This window comes from Schistocerca gregaria, chromosome 7 (assembly GCF_023897955.1).
Source record: "Schistocerca gregaria isolate iqSchGreg1 chromosome 7, iqSchGreg1.2, whole genome shotgun sequence".
In the NCBI taxonomy this organism is placed as follows: Eukaryota; Metazoa; Arthropoda; class Insecta; order Orthoptera; family Acrididae; genus Schistocerca; species Schistocerca gregaria.
In genome coordinates this window covers 545,361,435-545,383,588 of record NC_064926.1, presented here as the reverse complement: position 1 = coordinate 545,383,588, position 22,154 = coordinate 545,361,435, and the positions used below count along the sequence as shown (strand labels likewise).

Genomic DNA, 22,154 nt, shown 5'->3' with positions numbered 1-22,154 from the left:
AACTTCTAAAATATTTTAATTAATTCATTATCTGTGGATGTCAGTACTTCAGTGTATCTGTAAAATCGCAAATGTTTGGTTAGAGACTTGTGTAGAAGTAATATGTGCTTCTTATTTTCTCACCAGTGGTTCTTAAATACTCTCTGGTCATGGATCCTCAAATTTCCTACTTGCCCCACCCCCTACTCCCAGGTGTGCATCATTGTGTCTTTGTCATCTGGTGGCCTCAGAGAAGAGTCTTATGCACCAAGAGTGTCAGACTTCTGAATAAATCCACTAAATATATGTAAATCCCTACTTTATATTAAAAACAAAGATTCCAAGACTAACAAAGTGCGAAAGTGCTGGTAGACAGGCACAATAAAATAACACACAAACACACACACAAAATTTCGAGCTTTCGCAACCAGCGGTTGCTTCGTCAGGAAAGAGGGAAGGAGAAGGAAAGATGAAAGGATGTGGGTTTTAAAGGAGAGGGTAAGAAGCCATTCCAATCCCGGGAGCGGAAGGACTTACCTTAGGGGGAAAAAGGATAGGTATATACTCGCGCGCGCGCGCGCCCACACACACACACACACACACACACACACACACACACACACACACACACACACAAATCCATCCATACATATACAGACACAAGCAGACATATTTAAAGGCAAAGAGTTTGGGCAGAGATGTCAGTCGAGGCGGAAGTGAAGAGGCAAAGATGATGTTGAATGACAGGTGAGGTATGAGTGGCGGCAACTTGAAATTAGCAGAGATTGAGGCCTGGTGGATAACGAGAAGAGAGGATATATTGAAGGGCAAGTTCCCATCTCTGGAGTTCGGATAGGTTGGTGTTGGTGGGAAGTATCCAGATAACCTGGACGGTGTAACACTGTGCCAACAGCACATCTTGGCACAGTGTTACACCGTCCAGGTTATCTGGATACTTCCCACCAACACCAACCTATCCGAACTCCAGGGATGGGAACTTTCCCTTCAATATATCCTCTCTTCTCGTTATCCACCAGGCCTCAATCTCCGCTAATTTCAAGTTGCCGCCACTCATACCTCACCTGTCATTCAACATCATCTTTGCCTCTGCACTTCCGCCTCGACTGACATCTCTGCCCAAAGTCTTTGCCTTTAAATATGTCTGCTTGTGTCTGTAAACGTATGGATGGATTTGTGTGTGTGTGTGTGTGTGTGTGTGGGTGTGTGCGCGCGCGCGCGAGCGCGTGCGCAAGAGTATATACCTATCCTTTTTCCCCCTAAGGTAAGTCTTTCCGCTCCCGGAATTGGAATGACTTCTTACCCTCTCCCTTAAAACCCTCATCCTTTCATCTTTCCTTCTCCTTCCCTCTTTCCTGACGAAGCAACCGCCGGTTGCGAAAGCTCGAAATTTTGTGTGTGTGTTTGTGTGTTATTTTATTGTGCCTGTCTACCGGCACTTTCCTGCTTGGTAAGTCTTGGAGTCTTTGTTTTTAATATATTTTTTCCATGTGGAAGTTTCTTTCTATTTTATTTAAATCCCTACTTTGTCTTTTATGTAACTTGTAAGTAGCCACAACTCTTGCCTTTTGGGTAAATATTAGCTCTCACTTTAAATTAACTACCAAAGATAATACAGAAACTGCATTTTTGACACTCATCTGAAGACTGCACTAAATATTTAGGTACAATTCACACACAATACCTTTTGCTGTTCAGAATACGCACTGTTCCAGTAATGAGAATTTACTTCTCTAATTTCATTGGGTTATTTACAACTTTTTCAGCCTTATTTGCAGTTGGGTGCTGGTTACAGTGGGCTGACTGGAGCGCTTACAGTGTTTTTCAATAAAAGGTGTAACATGATGTTGCTCCTTGCTGGTTATTAGGAGGCTGCAAACCTGCAGTGACCCAAAACCATGGGGCCTTACCCATTACGTTGCATATTTTTCAGTTGCTCATTTGGTTTTGTGCTGCCACCTCTCCAAATGCAGGAATCTCTGAAATGTGTATAAAACCACAAGTACCACCCTTTGACTGCCTACTGGGGGGTAAGAGCTGACCCGGCATTTGTCAGGAGGCACTCAACTGCCACCGGAGGTGCCTGGGTTCGTTTGATTTCACGGGAGACTGGTGGACATTGTGGGCACTAACAGGACCTTCCAGTGTTGTGGCGGGTTGTGGTGCTGTCCAGAGTCAAACTCTGGATCATTGGCTGGAGAGCAGGTTCGCGCAGCTGCTGGACTTCAGTGGCATGGATCCACTTAGGCAACCATTCGTGCCTTGGACTGCAACGCAATGGGCAGTTAGATGGTGAGTAGTTCGCGGCCCTGTGGTGGCAGCTACATCGTAACTGTGGTATCGTGCAGCACAGCAAGAGCCGGTGTACCGATTATGACTGTATCAGTAGAACATTGTTGATCTTGCAGCAGTGACTGACACATGGCGGGTGACATAACTTAGCTCTGCCGTGCCAATACCCTACTCAGCTAGGCAGGTCTTAAATACAGCTGTCTGGAGTTGACAGTGTGGAAAATGCATCTCCATTGCGTTCCTCTGTGCTAATGAACCCTGTGGTTTACGTAGAAGCTTCTTGAAACTCCGTCACTGTCCAAGATGTGGGTGTCGCCCTGCGGAGTGGGTTGTTCAGAAGTAGCTGGGGTTGCTGGGTCAGCAGTTCATCGAGTGTGACTGCTGCCAGTGGCTGTGCCCTAGATATGAGATTGGCATTGGGTGTATTATATTTGACTCAGTTCTGTTTTACTATGACTGAAGAACTGCCAGTCATCATGATGTATTTATCGTGCCTAATTTTTGTACTGTCACAACGCATATATTCTCTAGATCTTGGCAAGTCTCACTCGTTTGTACTCAGCTGTGATGCCTTAGTGCTAGCACTTCAAAATTATTTTAGTTTCTCCAGTTCTGTATTATTGCAACCAATCTTCATCACAATGCGTTAATGTGTGAATAGTGTGAATCTTTTTGTTGTGCCTATCACGACTCGGCATCTCTGCTATATAGTGAGTAGCAGCTTTCCTTCTCTAATATTGTTAATGATTATTTGTCATCTATCTGGGATTTGGCAATTATTACATTTTGCATTGTGCATTGTAGATTGTGATTCGGGCTCAGATCCCCAACTCTTTGTCATTGGTGCAGTGTCAGCAGAATGACATGTAGGCGGACCGGTCATTCCTCTCTCTCCACCTGACTGCTTTACTTCAGTGGTGCAGTCTGTCCCCTTCCCACTGCTGCCGTCTTCAGTTAGCGTGAAGACAGAGAGACAAGCATTGCATCTGCTTGTATTTGAATTGTTTGTGTGGTGTGTTTCTGAAGTGCTTGCACCACATTTGCTTGGCAGGGGAGGGGGAGGCAGGAGGACGTTAATGGGGTCACAGTTGTCTGTAAAATCACTATCCCTTAACTGGTTTGGGATTCATCACCATGTTCAGTTAAAATAATCATCACCTTGGTTTTTCTAGCTTTGTATTTTTATGCTGTATTTTAATTAATGTTATAAGGCATGAACTGTGAAGTGATAAAAGCAGTGTCTTTAATGCAGTTTATTATAAAGTGCACTCAAAATGGAAAAATCAGCTAAATGTTGTTTTGGAGGCAGTAAGACTGGTGATATTGTACAGATAAACGGAACAATGAAGAAAGAATTATCATTGCATTTTACGGTACCAAGCAAGGTTATGTGGAAGATATTTGTTTGGGAAGGGATTCATCCTACAGCAAGATAACAACCTTAAACACACTTCACAACTGTGTAAAGCATATTTGGCAAATTTAGAAAAAAAGGATCGCTTGGATAGAGCAGTTAAATCAAAGCCTACTACCAACGTTTATCACCTCTGGACCGGACTACAAGAGGAATGGCAGCACATCACCGAGGAAACCCTGATGAAGCTGATGGAAAGAGTGCCTCAGATATGCAAAGATGGGATTATAGCCAAAGGAGGCTGCTTTGAGGAGAGTAAAATTTAACTGCATGTATTTATTTTCAATAAAAGTTTATTCCAAATCTGACTTATGAGTATTTCTAACATTTCTGGTTCCAATTTGCATTTTTTTCCCCTCAAAATCACCAATGTTCAAAAACTTTTGAGTCATAGTGTACACACTAATGGTGTATTCCTTGGAGTTTAGGCAGAGTATTGTTTGCATTTTATCCACAGTATTTCAATGAGTAACGTAGTCATCACCTTCAGCTGCTGTAAGTGCATAAAAGGGGAATAACAACTCAGTTGAACACTAGGAAGTACACTATTAATCAATCTTGCTGAGAAAACCTGGGAGAGATTGTGCATATTCTGCTGAAAAAAAGTTAAGCGCATGTAAGAAATGATCTGATGTATGTGCAGTTTTGTAGTTGTATGTGACATGATTAGATATCTAAATGGGTTGCAGGGCGCTGTGACACTTAAAATAACAACCACAGGTCGTTAGTGCCATCACCGCATGACCACATTATGATGAGTGACAAAGTATATAATGGACGTTCATGAAGACTACATAGAATAGCAGTTTCTCACATCAGAGAATTATGCTAGAGTTGGATCTGCATGTGGTCAGTTGGTCGAACAGTGTGATATCCAGGTGCGAGGGGTGTTCAGCTGTGGCTGTGAGCTAGTGTTGGACTGAATGAAAACATGAAGGAAATCACATGCATCGGCAAGGTTCTGGTTGACCAAGTCTGATCACACCGAGGGAGGAATTCTTTACTGCAGAGGCAGCTTATTGTTGGCCCTTCACATATGCACCTGAAATCCGGGCAAAAGTGATGAAGTCACAGCAACACCACACATCATAACTCAGCGTTAGTGAGAGACAAGCAAAAGCTACAGAACCTTTGGCCCATCAGTAGGCTGCTGTTGACAATACCATGCTGATGACTGCTGATGAGTAACAGTGCACGACTTCCAGCATTGACTTTCGACTCTGCAATTCACTGGTCTGTGAGACTGGCAGCACTGAGGGAAGAGGATGTGTTCTGACAGTGTTTTGGAGAGACACACTGCTGTTACATTTTAGAGCACTACTGTGCATGGCTTCAAGTTACCTCTGGTAGTGATTCAGGGAAGTCTTACAGCACAGTGGTGTGTAACAATATAACAAAAAGTATAGTTGCTACTCACCATAAAGCAGAGCTCCTGAGTTGCAGAAAGGCACAGCAATAAGACTGAGAAAGTTGGCTTTCTGACAGTCTTTTTGTTGTGTCTTTCTGTGACTCAGCATCTTTGCTATATGGTGAGTAGCAGCTATCCTTTGTGTTATATTTTCACAGTGGCATGTCACATATGTTCTCCGATGTTGCCTCTCATAGGACAACACTCTGACACCAGCTTTTGACAGCACCAACTTCATCCTGATTCAGCATGTGTCTCAGTGTACTGTCAGCATGATGTAGAGAAATCCCTCAGCCAGCCGAAGCCACTGGTCTGTCTCCAATAGAACTTGTTTGAGACCCGCTCAGATGTCAGCCTCGTCCAATTCTCGAGATTCATGGTTCAGTTTACCTCAAGAGAGGATACGTTGACTGTACAGCATGATCAGCACCATTTCCAACTGATTAGTGCATCGTTCCAGGGATGGCGGGGTGCAACACGATACTGACAGGGAACAACCAGTGTGCTTGTGCTGCCAGTCCTGTTTCTCTGTGGATCTGATTTTGTTATCACTGAAATGGAAACCACAAAACCTTTTAGCATCTGAAATATCATTTCACTTCCTTGGCTTTTATGGGTGCTTAAATTTTTTTTGTCAAGTGAGTGCAAGCGTAAACCCCCCCCCCCCCCCCACACACACACACACACACACACACACACATACACTGACGGACCACCACATTGTCATCATCTGACTGCAGTGCAGAGGGGCCATAGGATCAGCAAACCCCTCTGCAGCCTGTTGTCGGTTTCACAGACCCTGGAGCCAAGTAGCTGCTCAGTTGGCCCCATGATGCCGCATGCACCCTTCCACCGAGGAATAGCGCCTGGCAATGCTGCAGCAGTAATATCTTTACACCATTGTATAGGAAATGCATACCACGTATGCAACACTTTTTCCTTTGTTATACTCGGTTATTATGCTCCTCTCACTCACCCTCTGACTCCCAATGTATCCACACCTTTTTCTTCCTTGTACTTATTCACTTCTGTTCATTTTGTAGGCACTCTGGTAGTCTCGGCATATGCGCCGTGTCCGGACGTGAGGCAAGTTGTGACCCCCGACCTGAAGAGCCCATCTGTGGGTCGTTCGGGACTGCTGTTCCACGTCGATCTGTCGGGGGGATGCAATCGCCTAGGAGGTTCAGCACTCGCACAGTGCTTCAGGCAGCTGGGCGACAGCTGCCCTGACCTTGAACAACCTTCTCTGTTGAAAAAAGCTTTTGGAGTCACACAGAAGCTCATAAAAGGTGAGTTTTGTAAGTGTTGTTGGAATATCGTGAAAATTTTTGTACAACATGTTGTAGAAATTTCCATGATGTAAAGAGAAAGACTTTTTATAATGTTTGTTAGCAGTTGCTAGGGGGTGTATAAAATCATAAAAGCAAAAGACGGATTCACATAAAAAACCATAAAATTACAAGGAGGCAGAACAGTTGGTCAGTGATTGCCTCCGGGAGGCTGAATTATGAGTACTGCTGATAGACGCATTGAAAAATAAAGAAACTATTTTCAGTCTTTGGAACTAGTAGATCCTTCCTCACAGTAGAAGGACAGACAGGTTGATGAAAGTTTGAAAAGACAGTTTTGCTCAGACCCTAGGATCTGCTTCCCACATTCTCACAGCGAGCTGCTCCTGTTTAATCTTCCCCAGCCGACCCTTCTTTCTGCCCCATGGAAGGAACTACTAGCTCCAAAAGCTGAGAATACTTCTTCACTTTTAAATGTGTCTGTTGGTAGTAATTAGAATTCTGTCTTTGAAGGTAAACGTTGGCCAGCCATTTCTGTATCTTTGTAATTAAGTCATATGTGCAGCTTTAAACTTTTCCACAGAATGCAATGGAATTTGCAACAAAACAATAATTATTGAACAATATTAGTAAAATACCTATTTGTTGGACATGACTACTGTATGAATTGACTGATAACATCATGGAAGAAGAAACGGATATTGATTTGTAGAACATACAGGATCTACTGCATTCTTACATAGCGGATTATAATTTTGAAAGACTTTTATCAAGCACAGAAGAAGGATCGATAACATTCCTGCTAATTTCTGAAAGTAGTGGGGGAAGTGGCAATGAAACAGTAATTGAAGCTCTTGTTTAAAGTCTATGAGATGGAGATGTGCCGTTAGCCTTGCTATCATCCAACAATCCTGATAATAGCAAGGGCAGAGAAAGGTGAGAACTACTACACAATTCACTTAACACCTAATGCATTCAAGTAACTGACTAGAAAAATATACAGAGGAATAGAAAACACCACTCGCAACTTTTGCCTTAGTCCTGTCCCAACTGGCTGGCTGCTATCTACAAGCCAGGAAGACTAGTGACCTGTGGTTGTGGAACATGTGATCAACATGTCACTAATACCTTCAGCCTTCATTGCCTGTAGACAAATCCAGATGGTCCTGCTGCTTGTTTATTCAAGCAGCTCCTCATTTCACCTCATTACGCTGAGTGGACCCCTCTCCACACCACCCTTCCTCAGAAAAATATTTGAGGGGGTACTCAGAATCAAGCCCTTCTGCACCAACGGCAGCAACACTAATCATGTGGCTACAAGGAAGTTATGCGTGCGAAGAAATGCAAAATAAAATTCTGTTAGATGACCTTTATTTTGGCTTTAAGAAAGATAAGGGCACCAGAGAGACACTCACAAGTGTTAATGCAAGATGTTTGAAATTGTCAGGAAAATAGGAACACACTATGGGTACAAGACAGGTAATTCACAGTATGTATCAGAAGCAAGATAAAGCAATAAGAGTGGTAAACCAAGAGAGAAGTGCTTGTATTAAAAGGTGTATAAGGCACAAATGCAGTCTTTCTGCCATACTGCTCAACTTGTATATTGTAAAAGTGATGAAGGAAATAAAAGGAAGGTTCAGAAGTTGAATGAAAATTAATAGTAAAATGATATCAGCTATAAAATACACTGATGACATTGTTTTGCTTTGTGAAAATGTGGAAGAATTGCAGGACCTGTATAGTGGAATGGATGGTCGACTGAGAGTTAATCAAAAGAGGTGGAAGTATTACAGACCAGAAGAAATGAGAGGTTTGAGAATTTTAACTGAAAGTTGGGGATAACACAGTAGATGGTAGACAAAGTAAAGGAATCCTGGACACAAAATAATGAGTGACAGAAACAGCCCCGAAGAGGGCAAAAAAATTGTAGGCGAAGACAGGAGTTGGAATATATACAACAGGACAACTGAGACTTCAGCGACCACTGTATGGCATGGCAGTGGGATGTTATGTGTCACAGGAAATGAAGATCTGGACTTGATTGGTCAAATTGTGAGGATGGTAAAAACCTCTATAAAAAAAACCTCAATCTCAAGGTGTGCTGCATGCTGATGAGATGTGTTGCTGTTGAACTGAAACAGTTAATAGCGTGCAACTTCTGGGGAACGTGTTGCACCTCTGTTGTGTAAAGTTGGCCGCTTGGAGATACCAACATCCAGTCGCACAAGAGGCCTCGTCTGAAGAGTTCTCTGGATTCTAGAGTTGTTAAAAGTTGTTTGGGATTTAGTAACAGACTGCATCCTACAGGAAAGAATGTACTTTTGATAAGAGATGAGAGGAAACTTTCTCAAGAGTCTCCCCGTTTTATATTCGAAAGGGTTTGGAGGGCATTGCAGCGACATTAAAATATGTCAGGTGGCTATGGAATGGGACACGGTTGCTCAAAACCTCTTATTTCCAGCAAACAATGAACCTGCAGAAAACTAAATGCCTTGGGAAGTATGGCACTGAAACTGAGTTCCACACCATGTTGAAGGGGAGCCGCAATGATGAAAATCATGAAATTAACATTTTTTTGTTTTTTCACTATAAAATTATTTGAAGTTTTCTGAATAAAACAAATCAAGTTTCACCCTTCTAAGTGAATTCTAAGTGTGTTTTTTATCACTGCAAAGTTGACGCACCGCGTAAACGGTTGTAGCGACTTGGTGTGTCACTTCTGGCAGCACCACTCACTGGCTGCAAGCAGAGTATCTTTGCGGAATTAGACAGTGCTGTTTTTTTTCTTCCAATGTTGTATGACTTTATCTCTGTGACAAGTGACTGTTCATATCGGTAAACATAAATGCTATACCATGTGTGTTGACTTGTGGAGTTTGCTTTGTGTTGTTCAGCTGTTCAATTTTGTGTATTTGACGAATTTTGCTTGTACCTGTTTTACGTATTTGGTTTGTGGATATCAATGTGCCCCGTTTCAGCAATCAAGTGTTTAAGAAAAGGCACAGTGAGTGGAAGAAGAAATCTTTTAGTTGTTTCGAAGGGAGGTGCTGCTCAGACTGCTTCACCGACTGCTTCAAATGAATGTGATAGAACTTCTTCCAGCAAGAAACTTTGTTACAGCAAAGAAACATTTGAAAACTATGAAGGTGACAGTAATGATGTGAATGAAATAATTAACATTTCCTTGCTCTCTAATACTTTGAGACATAACGTATTATGCGAAGTTTGCAAAGAAAGAGGACTGGAATTGAAAATAACTTCATACATTGCTCTGGCATGTAAAATATTATTGAAGTTTAACAGATGTGCTGCAGAAGTTTCGTTTTCTAATTCTAACAGTATTCCTCATAGTGGTAATAGTGGAAAGAAGGTGTATGATATAAATGTTAGGCTAGTGTATGGCTTGTTGCATTGACAAGGGCAGTGCTGCAGGGACAATGTTATGTGGAATTATGAACTTGCCAAAACCACCAACCAAGTTTGGATTTTATAATGAATTGGTGGGATCTTTTGCTGAAGATATTGCTCAGGCAACAGTGAAGAAAGCAGTTGAAGAAGCTGTGATGGATAATGGGAATTGTAGAGATTTAACTGTTGCTTTAGATGGATCATGGCAACGTGGAGGCCATTAATCTCTAAATGGGGTTGTGACAGCTACCAGTGGAGACAGTTGCAAAGTAATTGATGTTGCCCATTCTCTCAAAACATTGCAGATGTACGGGCAATACCAAGGACGAACATAGTGAAAGTTATGAAGCAAATTTTCACGGCACGAGCGGAGCAATGGAAGTAGAGGGAGTGAAAGCAACTTTTTCCAGATCATAGGAGTGGTATAATGTACAATACACTAACTATCTAGGAGATGGTGATTCGAAGGGATATAAAGCTGTAGAGGAACTCAAACCTTATGGCAATGAAATTAACATTAAAAAACAGGAGTGCATTGGACATGTGCAGAAGCGCATAGGAGCTCGCTTTTGCAAACTAAAGCAGACATTTGGATACCAGAAGCTTAGTGATGGTAAGACCCTTGGAGGAAGAGGAAGATTGACAGATAAAGCAATTGATAGATTGGAGAGGTATTGTGGGTGCAATTAGGCAAAATACAAGTAGCATTGAGTATATGAGGAGAGCAGTATGGGCATTACTTTTTCATACTGCATCAACAAATGAGCACCCACAACATGCACTGTGCCCCACAGGTGATAACTCATGATGTAAGTACCAATCAGGAAAGGAATATACCCACAAAAATAGTTTGCCAAATGCTGTAATTGATGTAATTAAGCCCATAGTCAGAGATTTATCACAGCCAAGTTTATTGGAAAAGTGTCTACATGGGAAAACACAAAATCCAAATGAAAGTCTAAATAATTTAATTTGGATTAGGATTTCCAGAAGAGTGTTTGTACAGATAAAAACATTGCATTTTGGAGAGTATGATGCAGTGGCAACATACAATGAAGGAAACATTATCAAATGTGATGTGCTGAAACGTTTAGTTTTCCAACCAGTACACAACACCATTTCCATAATGCGCCTAATTGATGAAGAAAGACTGAGAGGTGCCGGAAGAAGAGACAAAAGCCTACAACATTCAGCAAAAGGGAATAAAAGACCAGTGAAAAGAAAACTAACACTGGAAAAAGAAGAGGATGCTGATAATCCATCATATGGGACAGGAATGCATTAAAAAACTTCGGAAGCCATTTCCCGTAACTTTAAAATGTTCATCTTTGAGGAACATTTTCTCAAAAACTGCTAACAGTACGTCAATGAAATTAATACACAATATTTGTAAAACAAAAACCAATAAATATTTCTTAACGTGGCATTATAACTTTGCAGAGAAATGTTCACTGAACATGTAGTCCAAATTTCAGAGCAGTATGTTTAATGGTTTTAGAAAAAATTTTCCTTCTATTTGCTAAAATTAACATGCAAGAGATGGATCGTACCGGCTCCCCTTGAATTAAGGTAAATGTGCTGTGACATGCAAGGATCTGGTGGACATTCTGTTGCAGTTCCACCTGCTTTGTTTATTTCTTCTTTTGTTGTCCTCGGTGTCGATGTACTGCATTGCTACACTGGCTGGAAAATGGGGTTTGTAATTTGGACACTGACTGCTATAAATATTGTAGCCGACAGATGCACAGTTGCGTTTCACTGTCTTTTACCTTCACTTTTCACAAACCCTCATATACACATTTATATTCCCAGTGCACTATTGTTTAACTTTCAATAAGCCTCATTATTAGTTTGCATGCAAACCTCCACATACTGCTACAATAGTTTACTGTCGTACATCTACAAGCAGTAAAACCTAACCACAAAGTTCACAGTTCTTGAAGAATAATGAAATACATATGGAGCAGACACTGTCATTGTTTTTACACATGGCCTATTGGTGTAACACTTATTCCACAGTCAAGTTGAAGCATTGTTGTAGCTCTAATCAACACAGGTTTCTCATCTGAAACTCAGCCATGACTGACTGTCGCACAACCAAAATTCAGGCCCTTATATATCATCGCAATAATAGGTACTGAAACTACACATTGTTTGGTGTGTGTGTGTGTGTGTGTGTGTGTGTGTGTGTGTGTGTGTGTGTGTGTGTCACTAATAATATCAAAAAATGCAAGTACTAGTACAATCTGACTTCTGTAGAAATTCTGTGCAGTAATGTGATCGTTGTAAAGAAGTGTTGTAAAATGATTTCTTTGTTTAATGATTCATGGCTGCAATAGCCACAGAATCACCATATGCACCTCAGTGTATTGAACATATAAATGTTTTGTGACAAATTAGTTATTACCTTTTAAGTGAAAATGTGTCTTTAAGATTTTTTGATTTATTCCACACCCATTTCACTTGGGATCTGTGGTAAGTACATTAGCACATCTATTGTTCTTTGTAAATATTTACTGTATATTTTTGGCAGTATTATAGAAATGGTAGGTTGATACTCACCATGCAGAGATAATGTTGAGTTGCAGACGTTATAACAGTTCAGCTCCTCAATACCAAATTAAAACATTCCACTTCAATTTGTTTGCACTTATAGCGATCCCAGCTTCCTCAACCAATTTAAAATGTTGCATTAGGAGGTGACTGCTTCGTGCAAAAGGTCTTGAGTTCATATTGACGACAACAAGTAATTCTTCATTACAGACGTTTATTTACAAACAGAACTGACAGACTCAACAACTGACTCTCCGAGCTAACCGCACTGCACATCCGAACTGGCAACTGACAACTCCTAGGTGTATTAATATCTTTCCAAACAATGAGAGTCTTTGACAATGTTTTGTTTACAATACGATAGCAATTCACGACTTAAAACTAAATTAGACATTACAGAATTTTAGTACAGATTAAAGTAAGTAAAAGGATCAGTACATATAAATTCTTACAAGCATAATTTCCAAATAGATTTTATAACATTTTTCTACCAGCTTCTGGATAACCTTCACCAGATTTGTACCGATGTTTCCAGAAATATCTTGACATTTGATTCTGGATATTTCTTGAGTGATTTAGAACAACTATTTATATGTAAAATGATTTAAATCGTGTTTCAAAACGTAAATAAATCTTTTTTGCAATATTTCTTGATACAAATCGTCCTTCGAAACTAGGCCATGAAACAGTTTTCACAAGTTTTCGTATTTTTGCGATCAGAATATAGAATTTCTCCATAGAAAGTTCCAGAAGTGTGCATTAAACGTTCATTTACAGACTTTCTCTTTAGCTGGTGAGTTTTTAAAAGTATCTTGTCCATATTATACGAAATAATTTAGCTCAAAACTGATAATTTATACAATTAATCAGAGCTACAGCAAACAGTGAGTCTTTCTTTTACAAAATGAAATATAATTACAAAATTGAATGAAAATAGGTTACTAACACTAATATATATTTACATTAATTCTATTTTTGTTCTTTCTGTGCAAAATGTCCTAATATTGACACAGTACAATATTTAAACATCACCAAAGTTTCCCTTTACATTTTGCATATCTGTATCGACATCCCCTAAAAGTCTACAGTATCGAATACTTCAATATGTCCCAATATGTCCTGTAATGTTACACAACCCCCCCATCAGCACTTCCACGTGAAACACGGAAGGGTTGATGTCCTTACATTACAAAACAGAAACGTTTTACACATATCTTTGGTGTGTTCTTTCTTGAAGACCGGTGATCTTCTTTCTTAAAGGTCGGTATACCTCAATGCCACACACTGTATTTCAGTCTCATCTTCACAGTCCGTATGGTTTCCATATACACTGCAGGCTATCACAGGCTGCAATAGCACAGTCCGCTATGAATATACAGCATACAGTGGTCAAACCCAGTTAAACATTAGCAAAAGCATTTAATAGTCGGTGGACCGGTTTTTAAGGACACTGGCTCATGTGGTTTTAATCTGAGTTTACATTGATAATTCTTTACTCTGCCAGGTCTATCATCAAAAACATCACAGTAATTCAACAATAATCTTTCTAACTCTGCCTTCTGTTCTTGGTTCAAATTATCTGATTCCCGTAATTTTTCTTGAACTATATCCCGATATTTTCCATCATCATAATCCTCAGTAATTTCCTCTACACAATAACCACTGTCTTTAGAAAATGTAACGTCCCTAATTTCAATTCCCTTATCAGCACAGTTTTGAACCGACATGTCAGTACTGGAACATACTCTCGTCTTAGGATCAATAAAGGTAAACAAACTCTTTTCCCAATCAAATGCTGCATTAGCTTTTAATATCCAGTCCATACCCAACAGTACATTCTCATTTAGGTCACTTATTACAAGACATCCTTGAGTAAACTGTACATCATTTATACTGAAGGACAACACCACCTGTCTATTAATAATTTTGCTCAGTTTGCCGGTAATGCCTCTAATTTTTATTCCAACAACTGGTAATTCAACAAAGTCAGGATCATGCTTAATTATATCTCTTAATTTGCTTGAAATGGCACTAACTGGACTCCCTGTGTCAATCAAACAATACCCTTCCCAACCTGCAGCTTTAATTTTTATGTACGGACTACCAATAGTGGTGTTTTCCCTTTCTTCCTGTTCTTCATACAAAAGATCTTCTGCTATCTCATCATACCTCTGTTCCATATTTAGGTTTTCTTTATTAGGCAATACTTTCTTCAAACTTCTAGGTCTACTGGAATTTACTGGAATGTCTGGATTACTATTTACCTCACACACATCCTGACTAGTACCCCGTTTGATGATTTCATTAGGCTTAAAAGCAGAAACTGGTTCACCAATTTCCCTTAATTTGATCTTAACATCATTGTCATCACTGTAATCTTTAAATTTGTTCCAAACAGATTTCAAAATAATCTCAGACGCATCAGCACAATCAACCCCCCTGTCTCCTGATGTATTACTAAGCTGAACTGTCACAATCGGATTCTCATGTGGAATGTAGTTAGAGTTCCTGGCACAACTATTCTCAATACTATTGCTTATAACATCCTCCTTAACTTCAACATAAACTATTCCATCCAATTCACCATCAAAATCTTCTAGTACATAATCACCATTAGCCTTAACATCAACATTATCATCATCATTGCCTGAGCTTACACTACAAACACTACTAGTATCACCAACATTACTCACAACACCATCTTCACCAACCACATCCACATGAATATCAGACTTTCCAGAAACTTCAGTGCGAACATCATTATGACAACTTACATCTAAAACATCACCACACATAAGTTTGTACAATCCAAAATTATCAAAGTTATCCTTACCTTTCATTTCAGCATTAGGTGCTTCTTCTTGATTATATAAATTTGCAATTATATCATCTTCTAAGCCTACTTCATCAAAGGTAGCCTGGTTCCTATTACAGTTGTTTCTAGTATTTTCTCTGATGACATTCCAAAATTTCCTGTCAAATTTAATTTTTTCATTACCTCTATCTACAGATCGATCATAAGCATACTGTCTATACTGGTTAGGTCTCTGATTATAGTGCTGTCTGTTCCGGGTGAAATTAGCCTGATTTTGAAAATTCCTTGCCCCAAACTGACAGACTCCCAGTGGAGCATTTAGTCGTTTAAAGGCCTATGTCTGTCGTTTCCCTGCCTCGGGTTACCTTCTCTCATGTCATTACCCCAGGACCTGTTTCGATTTTCCCATTCTCTGTTTGAATTAAAGTGCTGATCATTCCTACCAAAATTTCTTCTGTCATTGCTATTATAATTATCCCTGTTGTTGTTAAAGTTTCTTCGTTCACTATTATTGTTATTATTTCCACGGTTCGGTTCCCACCCTCTGTGTGATGAACCTACAAAGTCGTTAAATCTGTTGTTTTGTTCAAAGGCTCTATCAAGTTTGTCCACATATTTCAAGAATTGTTCTATGGACTCATCTGGACCATATACTAAACCCCATTGTACTCTTTTCGGAAGTCTCCGTTTTAGTGCATCAATTTGAGTTAGCTCATCAAATGGCTTATCCAGATGCACTAATTTTTCCAACTGTTTCTCACAATAGGCTTTCATTGACCCATCAGATTCTCTGTAACTAGGACCATTCAAGAATTCACTTTTGATTTGAGCTTGCTCAGTTTCAGACCAAAATTTGGTTAGAAAACATTTTTCGAAATCTTCAAAGGACATTTCCGCGGAACAATTCTGATTGGCCCACGAAAGTGCCTCACCATCAAGTAATTTCTTTACAAATTTTATCTGGTACACTATCTGTCATTATGGACGTGAACTGCTCCTTGCAGAATTGCATGAAGTCTTTTGGGTGTATATTCTTGTCACCGGGATAAGTTTTAATGGGAAAATTTCCACATACCCCATTACAACTATTACTAAAACCTTTTTGCAACATAGTTTCTTGTATTTCTACAAATTTTCTGTCTACAGTTTTTTCGACATTACCTACTCTACTACAAATTTCTGTGACCTTTTTGTCAGAATCAGATTTGAAAGATTCAATTTCGCTTTCAAAAAATCGTTTTGTTTGGTCAAATTCATTTCTCAATTGAGAATTTTCCTCATTTACAAAATCAACCACTTTTTTAAGTTTTGACTGGTTATTTGAAATTTCGTTACTTAAATCAGTTTCAAGGACAGAAATTTTGCTCTCAACCGTGTCCACACGACAACTAAGTTCTTTTTGGTTTGACTCAAAAGTAATTCGCCATTCTTCGAGAACCTGATTAGTGTGAGCAATCTGTTCTGTATTTGAATTTATTTCTGATTTCAAATCACACACAGCCTTCGAAATCGACCTGTCCATCTGTTGTTGTGTCTGTTCAATTTGTTGACGTAATTCGACACAAGAATCGTCCATCTTCGAGTTTATGTTATCCAACTTCGAGTTTAACTCTGAAAACATTTGTTTTAACATTTCCAAAATTCCTACACTGTCAGAAGCACTTTCCCTAATAGGTGTACTCGCTACACCGCTGTCAATACTGAAATCTGCGTCTTTTTCCATTATTTTAGGAAGCAGGTACTTATCTTAGTGTCCGTCGGCGGTCGTTGGTGTCCGTGTTTTGCGAAATTTCTTCAATTCCAGGATGGTTTTGCTCGGTTGATTCACTCCTCTTCTTGTGATCCCAGAATCGATGTATTTACTTCTGAAGAATGACTGGTCCGTCGTATATCCTCTTCTTGTGGTCCCAAAACAGACGTATTTTCTTCTTGTGATCCCAGAAGAGACGTATTTTATTTTGAAGAGTCACTGGGTGGTCGTCATATCCTCTGCTTCCTCCACCAAATTATAACATCCCAGCTGCTCCACCAAATTATAACATTTCAGCTCCTCAACACCAAATTAAAACGTTCCACTTCAATTTGTTTGCACTTATAGCCATCCCAGCTTCCTCAACCAAATTAAAACGTTGCATTAGGAGGTGTCTGCTTCGTGCAAAAGGTCTTGAGTTCATATTGACGACAACAAGTAATTCTTCATTACAGATGTTTATTTACAAACAGAACTGACAGACTCAACAACTGACTCTCCGAGCTAACCGCACTGCACATCCGAACTGGCAACTGACAACTCCTAGGTGTATTAATATCTTTCCAAACAATGAGAGTCTTTGACAATGTTTTGTTTACAATACGATAGCAATTCACGACTTAAAACTAAATTAGACATTACAGAATTTTAGTACAGATTAAAGTAAGTAAAAGGATCAGTACATATAAATTCTTACAAGCATAATTTCCAAATAGATTTTATAACATTTTTCTACCAGCTTCTGGATAACCTTCACCAGATTTGTACCGATGTTTCCAGAAATATCTTGACATTTGATTCTGGATATTTCTTGAGTGATTTAGAACAACTATTTATATGTAAAATGATTTAAATCGTGTTTCAAAACGTAAATAAATCTTTTTTGCAATATTTCTTGATACAAATCGTCCTTCGAAACTAGGCCATGAAACAGTTTTCACAAGTTTTCGTATTTTTGCGATCAGAATATAGAATTTCTCCATAGAAAGTTCCAGAAGTGTGCATTAAACGTTCATTTACAGACTTTCTCTTTAGCTGGTGAGTTTTTAAAAGTATCTTGTCCATATTATACGAAATAATTTAGCTCAAAACTGATAATTTATACAGTTAATCAGAGCTACAGCAAACAGTGAGTCTTTCTTTTACAAAATGAAATATAATTACAAAATTGAATGAAAATAGGTTACTAACACTAATATATATTTACATTAATTCTATTTTTGTTCTTTCTGTGCAAAATGTCCTAATATTGACACAGTACAATATTTAAACATCACCAAAGTTTCCCTTTACATTTTGCATATCTGTATCGACATCCCCTAAAAGTCTACAGTATCGAATACTTCAATATGTCTCAATATGTCCTGCAATGTTACAACGTGCACAACAAAAAGACTGCTATACATGTGAACATTCGGCCACAAGGCCTTCTTCTAAAGTAGGAAACCCACACATTCACTCAAGCATAACTCACACACACACATGACTACTCTCTCTGGCCACTGAGTCCTGAGTCCAACCTCAGTGACCAGAGGCAGTGGTCATGTGAAAGTGTGTGTGTTTTCCACTTTAGAAGAAGGCCATGTGGTTGAAAGCTCAAATGTATAGCAGTCTTTTTGTTTTGCCTGTCTGCTACTCAACATTTTCTCTATATGGTGAGTAGCAGTCTGTCCTTTCCACGATAATGTTGTTATTCCATCATGGATTTTCTGTTGTGTATTTTTGTTTTCTGATATGTTCTACATCCGGTAGGATCTCCTCACGATGGTTCTATTGGAACAGAAAGAACATCTAATCCAATCTTATCACATGACGCGAATTAAAATTTCAGTTCACACCTTCCTCTGTACTCCAAATTGTTAATAAGTTTATTGCAAGTGATGGGAAAATAGTTTCTGATTTGTAACAATACATTGTGTTAATACTTAGCTTGATGCCCTCAGGGGCTCAGCATTGATTTGCTGGGCACGGGCTTGACGATTCCTGGGTTCCTGAGCGGGGGGCTGGTAAGTGCCGCCGTTCCCCTGCTACCGTAAGCTCTCGGCATGCTTCATCGACCACCATGGGGCCTGGAGATGGAATGTTGTGTGTCTCGGGGAATGGGGATCTTGACTTGACCACAAGGACAGTATAAACTTCTATAAAAAAACATCCTCAATCTCAAGGTTTGCTGCGTGCTGATGGGATGCATGGCTGTTGAGATGTAATAATCGTTAGCAGGCAACCTCTGGAGAACCTACCACACCTCAGTTGTATAAGGCTTACTCAGGCACGCAGGGCTCTGTCTGAGTGGACACATATTTCTCTAGCTGCTCGTGGGGCCGAGATGGAACACTCGAAATCATCTTCTTCTCCTCCCAGCGGGAATGGTGTTCCGCCTGCAAGTATTCACACCCGTTCGTCCAAAAGAATGAGAGATGCTAGCCCTCTTGATAATAAGAATACTTTGGACTGCAGTAACTGGGCTCAAGCAGTCATGAATAACAACTTGTTTCTGGTGATAAAGAGAAAGGAGGGAACATTTGAAAAAGTGGTCCCCCTTTTATATCCATAAGGGTTTGGAAGGCCTTTCTGAAAAATTAAAATCTATAAAACTATTGTGTAATGGCTCATTGTTGGCCAAAACTAACAGGTCAAAGCAGGTAGACCTTCCTAAGAAATCATAGAAACTGAGTGACGCCACATGGGATAGCCAAGCAGGGAGGTACGAGTCCTTTCCCAGGCATTGGTGTGTGCATTGTCGCTAGCATAAGTTAGTTTAAGTTAGATTAAGTAGTGTGTAAGCTTAGGGAGCGATGACCTCAGCAGTTTGGTCCCATAAGATCTTACCACAAAGTTCCAAAAACTGGGTGACTCTGATATCATTGTTGAGATGCACACCTCTCGCAACTCCAGTAAGGGTGCTGTCACATGCCGAGATATCATGGACATAGCAGAACTGAAGCAAGAATGGACATCCCAGGGAATAGTTGATGTGGAGCAACGAATGCACTGGAATAATGGAGCAACTGAAAAGACTGCCACTTTCATTGTCACATTCAATTCTCGGACACTGCCTGAACATCTTGTGGTGGGGTTCCTTCGACTTAATGTTCGGCCTGACATTCCAAACCCTTTGTGGTGCTATATATGCCGGCGTTTGAGCCATTCAACCATGAGTTGTGGAGGTGAAATGATCTGCGGGAACTGCAGAAAACCCGCTCATGATGCTGGGACTGACTTCTCGTATCCAGTAATCTGGATCAACTGCTGTGGGAACCATCCAGTCTGGAGCTGAGACTGCCCTGTTTTTGCTGAAGAACGCAAAATACAGGAGATAAAAGTGACCAAGCAGATCCCCTATGCCAAAGCCAAAAAAGAATATAAGGCAACGAAACCCCGTCTTCGTCACCTCATATTCTTCCATGGTGCAGAAACCTACTCCCAAGGCGACATTTCGGCACAGATGACGCGTAGTGTGCTTGTATCTACCACAAGCACCTGTACTTGCACATGTACATCTCAAGGGAAAGAGAGTAAGGAGAAAGCAGTCCAGGCAGCTGTGCCAGGAAAGACCAACAACAGGTCTGCATTAAGCATCCAGAAGGTACAAGAAAAGCAGAGTGCCTCTCAATGCCCCCTTTCCCTCTCATCCTCAAAGGGACAGGGTGCAGGGAAAGGCTCACGATGATCGGGTCAGGCTGATGAGGAGGATATCATGGAGTTAGATGCCTTGGATCCAGGCAGCCCCTCCACTCCTCCTCGCTCTTAAAAGTGCTTCACGCCCCCCCCCCCCCCCCCTCCCCGTGCAAAGATAGCGGTAAATTAAAACTGCACCTATGACATTGCTTCCATACTACAGTAGAACATGAATGGGTTCAGGACTCATGTGGAGGAACTGAAACGTCTAGCACAGGCACGCCTCTTGTGCTTTTGTTTACAAGAAATGCATTTTAAAGATACAGATGTTACTGTGCTACAGGGATATATGCTATACTGCAAGAATGATGTTTCGGGATGAAAGGGCCAAGGGAGGTGTTGTATTGTTTGTCACTTATACGCACCACTCTTTGTTCTCCCCTTGGCTACTGACATGCAGTCAATTGCAGTTCAAATTCATGTGTGTCAAATGATCACTGTTTGCTCACAGTATTTACCTCCACAGGATGCCCTAGACTCTAAGGCTGCCACAGATCTTATCACACAACTCCCACGATCATTCCTCCTCCTGGAAGACTTCAGTGCCAATGTCCTGTGGGGCTCAGCCAATACTTACCCTCGGGGTCGCGTTTCGAAGGGCCTCATGATGCCTCACATACTGAGCATGCTCAACACGGGTACTCACACACATTTCTCTACTGCTACTGGGTTATTCTCAGCCATCGACCTCTCTTTCTGTTCTCCTGCCCTCACAGACTCTGTTCAGTGGGAGGTCATTGACAACCTTCATTCCAATGACCACTTCCCACTCTGCCTTCACCTACTAAATGGCTCACCACCCGAAGTTAAGCCCCAAAAATGGGTGGTCAACAGGGTTAACTGGACTTGTTTCAGCCAGCTGGCTGTGTTTGAACACTGCAACAGCATCCGAGGATGGGTAGACAACATCACAAGAGTGATCCATCGTGCCGCTGACTTCTCTATCCCACAGTTCTCAGATCATCTTAGGAGGCGACCAGCACCTTGGTCGAGAGATGAGTGCCATTCCACAATCTGGGAAAGGTGTGCGGCTCTTTGACATTTTAATTGCCGACCAACAACAGACAACCTTAGGGCTTTCCGAGTCGTGAGGGCAAGGTTCGACGCGTCATTAGAGAGAGTAAGAAACGGTCATGGCAACGGTTCCTGGACTCCATCAATCAATCCACTTCCTTTATAAAAGTATGAGAAGCCATCTGGAGGATTTCTGGTAAACACAGTTGTTTACCGATAGCAGCAGTGCTGAAACAGGGGTGCCTCTCAACAACTCCCAGAGATTTTGCTCAGATGCTGGCCAAACATTTTGCACAAGCTACTGCCAATGCAAGCCAGGATCGTTGCTATCATAAGTCTTTAGAGAGGGAAAAGTTGGACTTCAGGTCCAACAGTTCTGAGGCCTACAACTCCCCTTTCTCCATTTAAAATGGAATGATCATATAAAGTTGATCGTCGGTAAAGCAGATGCCAGACTGAGATTCATTGGAAGAATCCTAAGGAAATGCAATCCGACAACAAAGGAAGTAGGTTACAGTACACTTGTTCGCCCA

General features: G+C 40.6%; 1 protein-coding gene across 2 annotated transcripts in view; it reads left to right on the top strand.

Annotated features, from left to right (window-relative positions):
- The window catches only part of LOC126281265 (phosphoribosylformylglycinamidine synthase), a 194,584-nt gene that overhangs the window by 133,844 nt on the left and 38,586 nt on the right, over positions 1 to 22,154 (top strand). For both annotated transcript variants that reach the window (XM_049980080.1, XM_049980081.1), the window contains exon 17: positions 6,155 to 6,400. In XM_049980080.1, the coding sequence (XP_049836037.1) occupies positions 6,155 to 6,400 (246 nt within the window). The remainder of the gene's footprint in view (positions 1 to 6,154; positions 6,401 to 22,154) is intronic.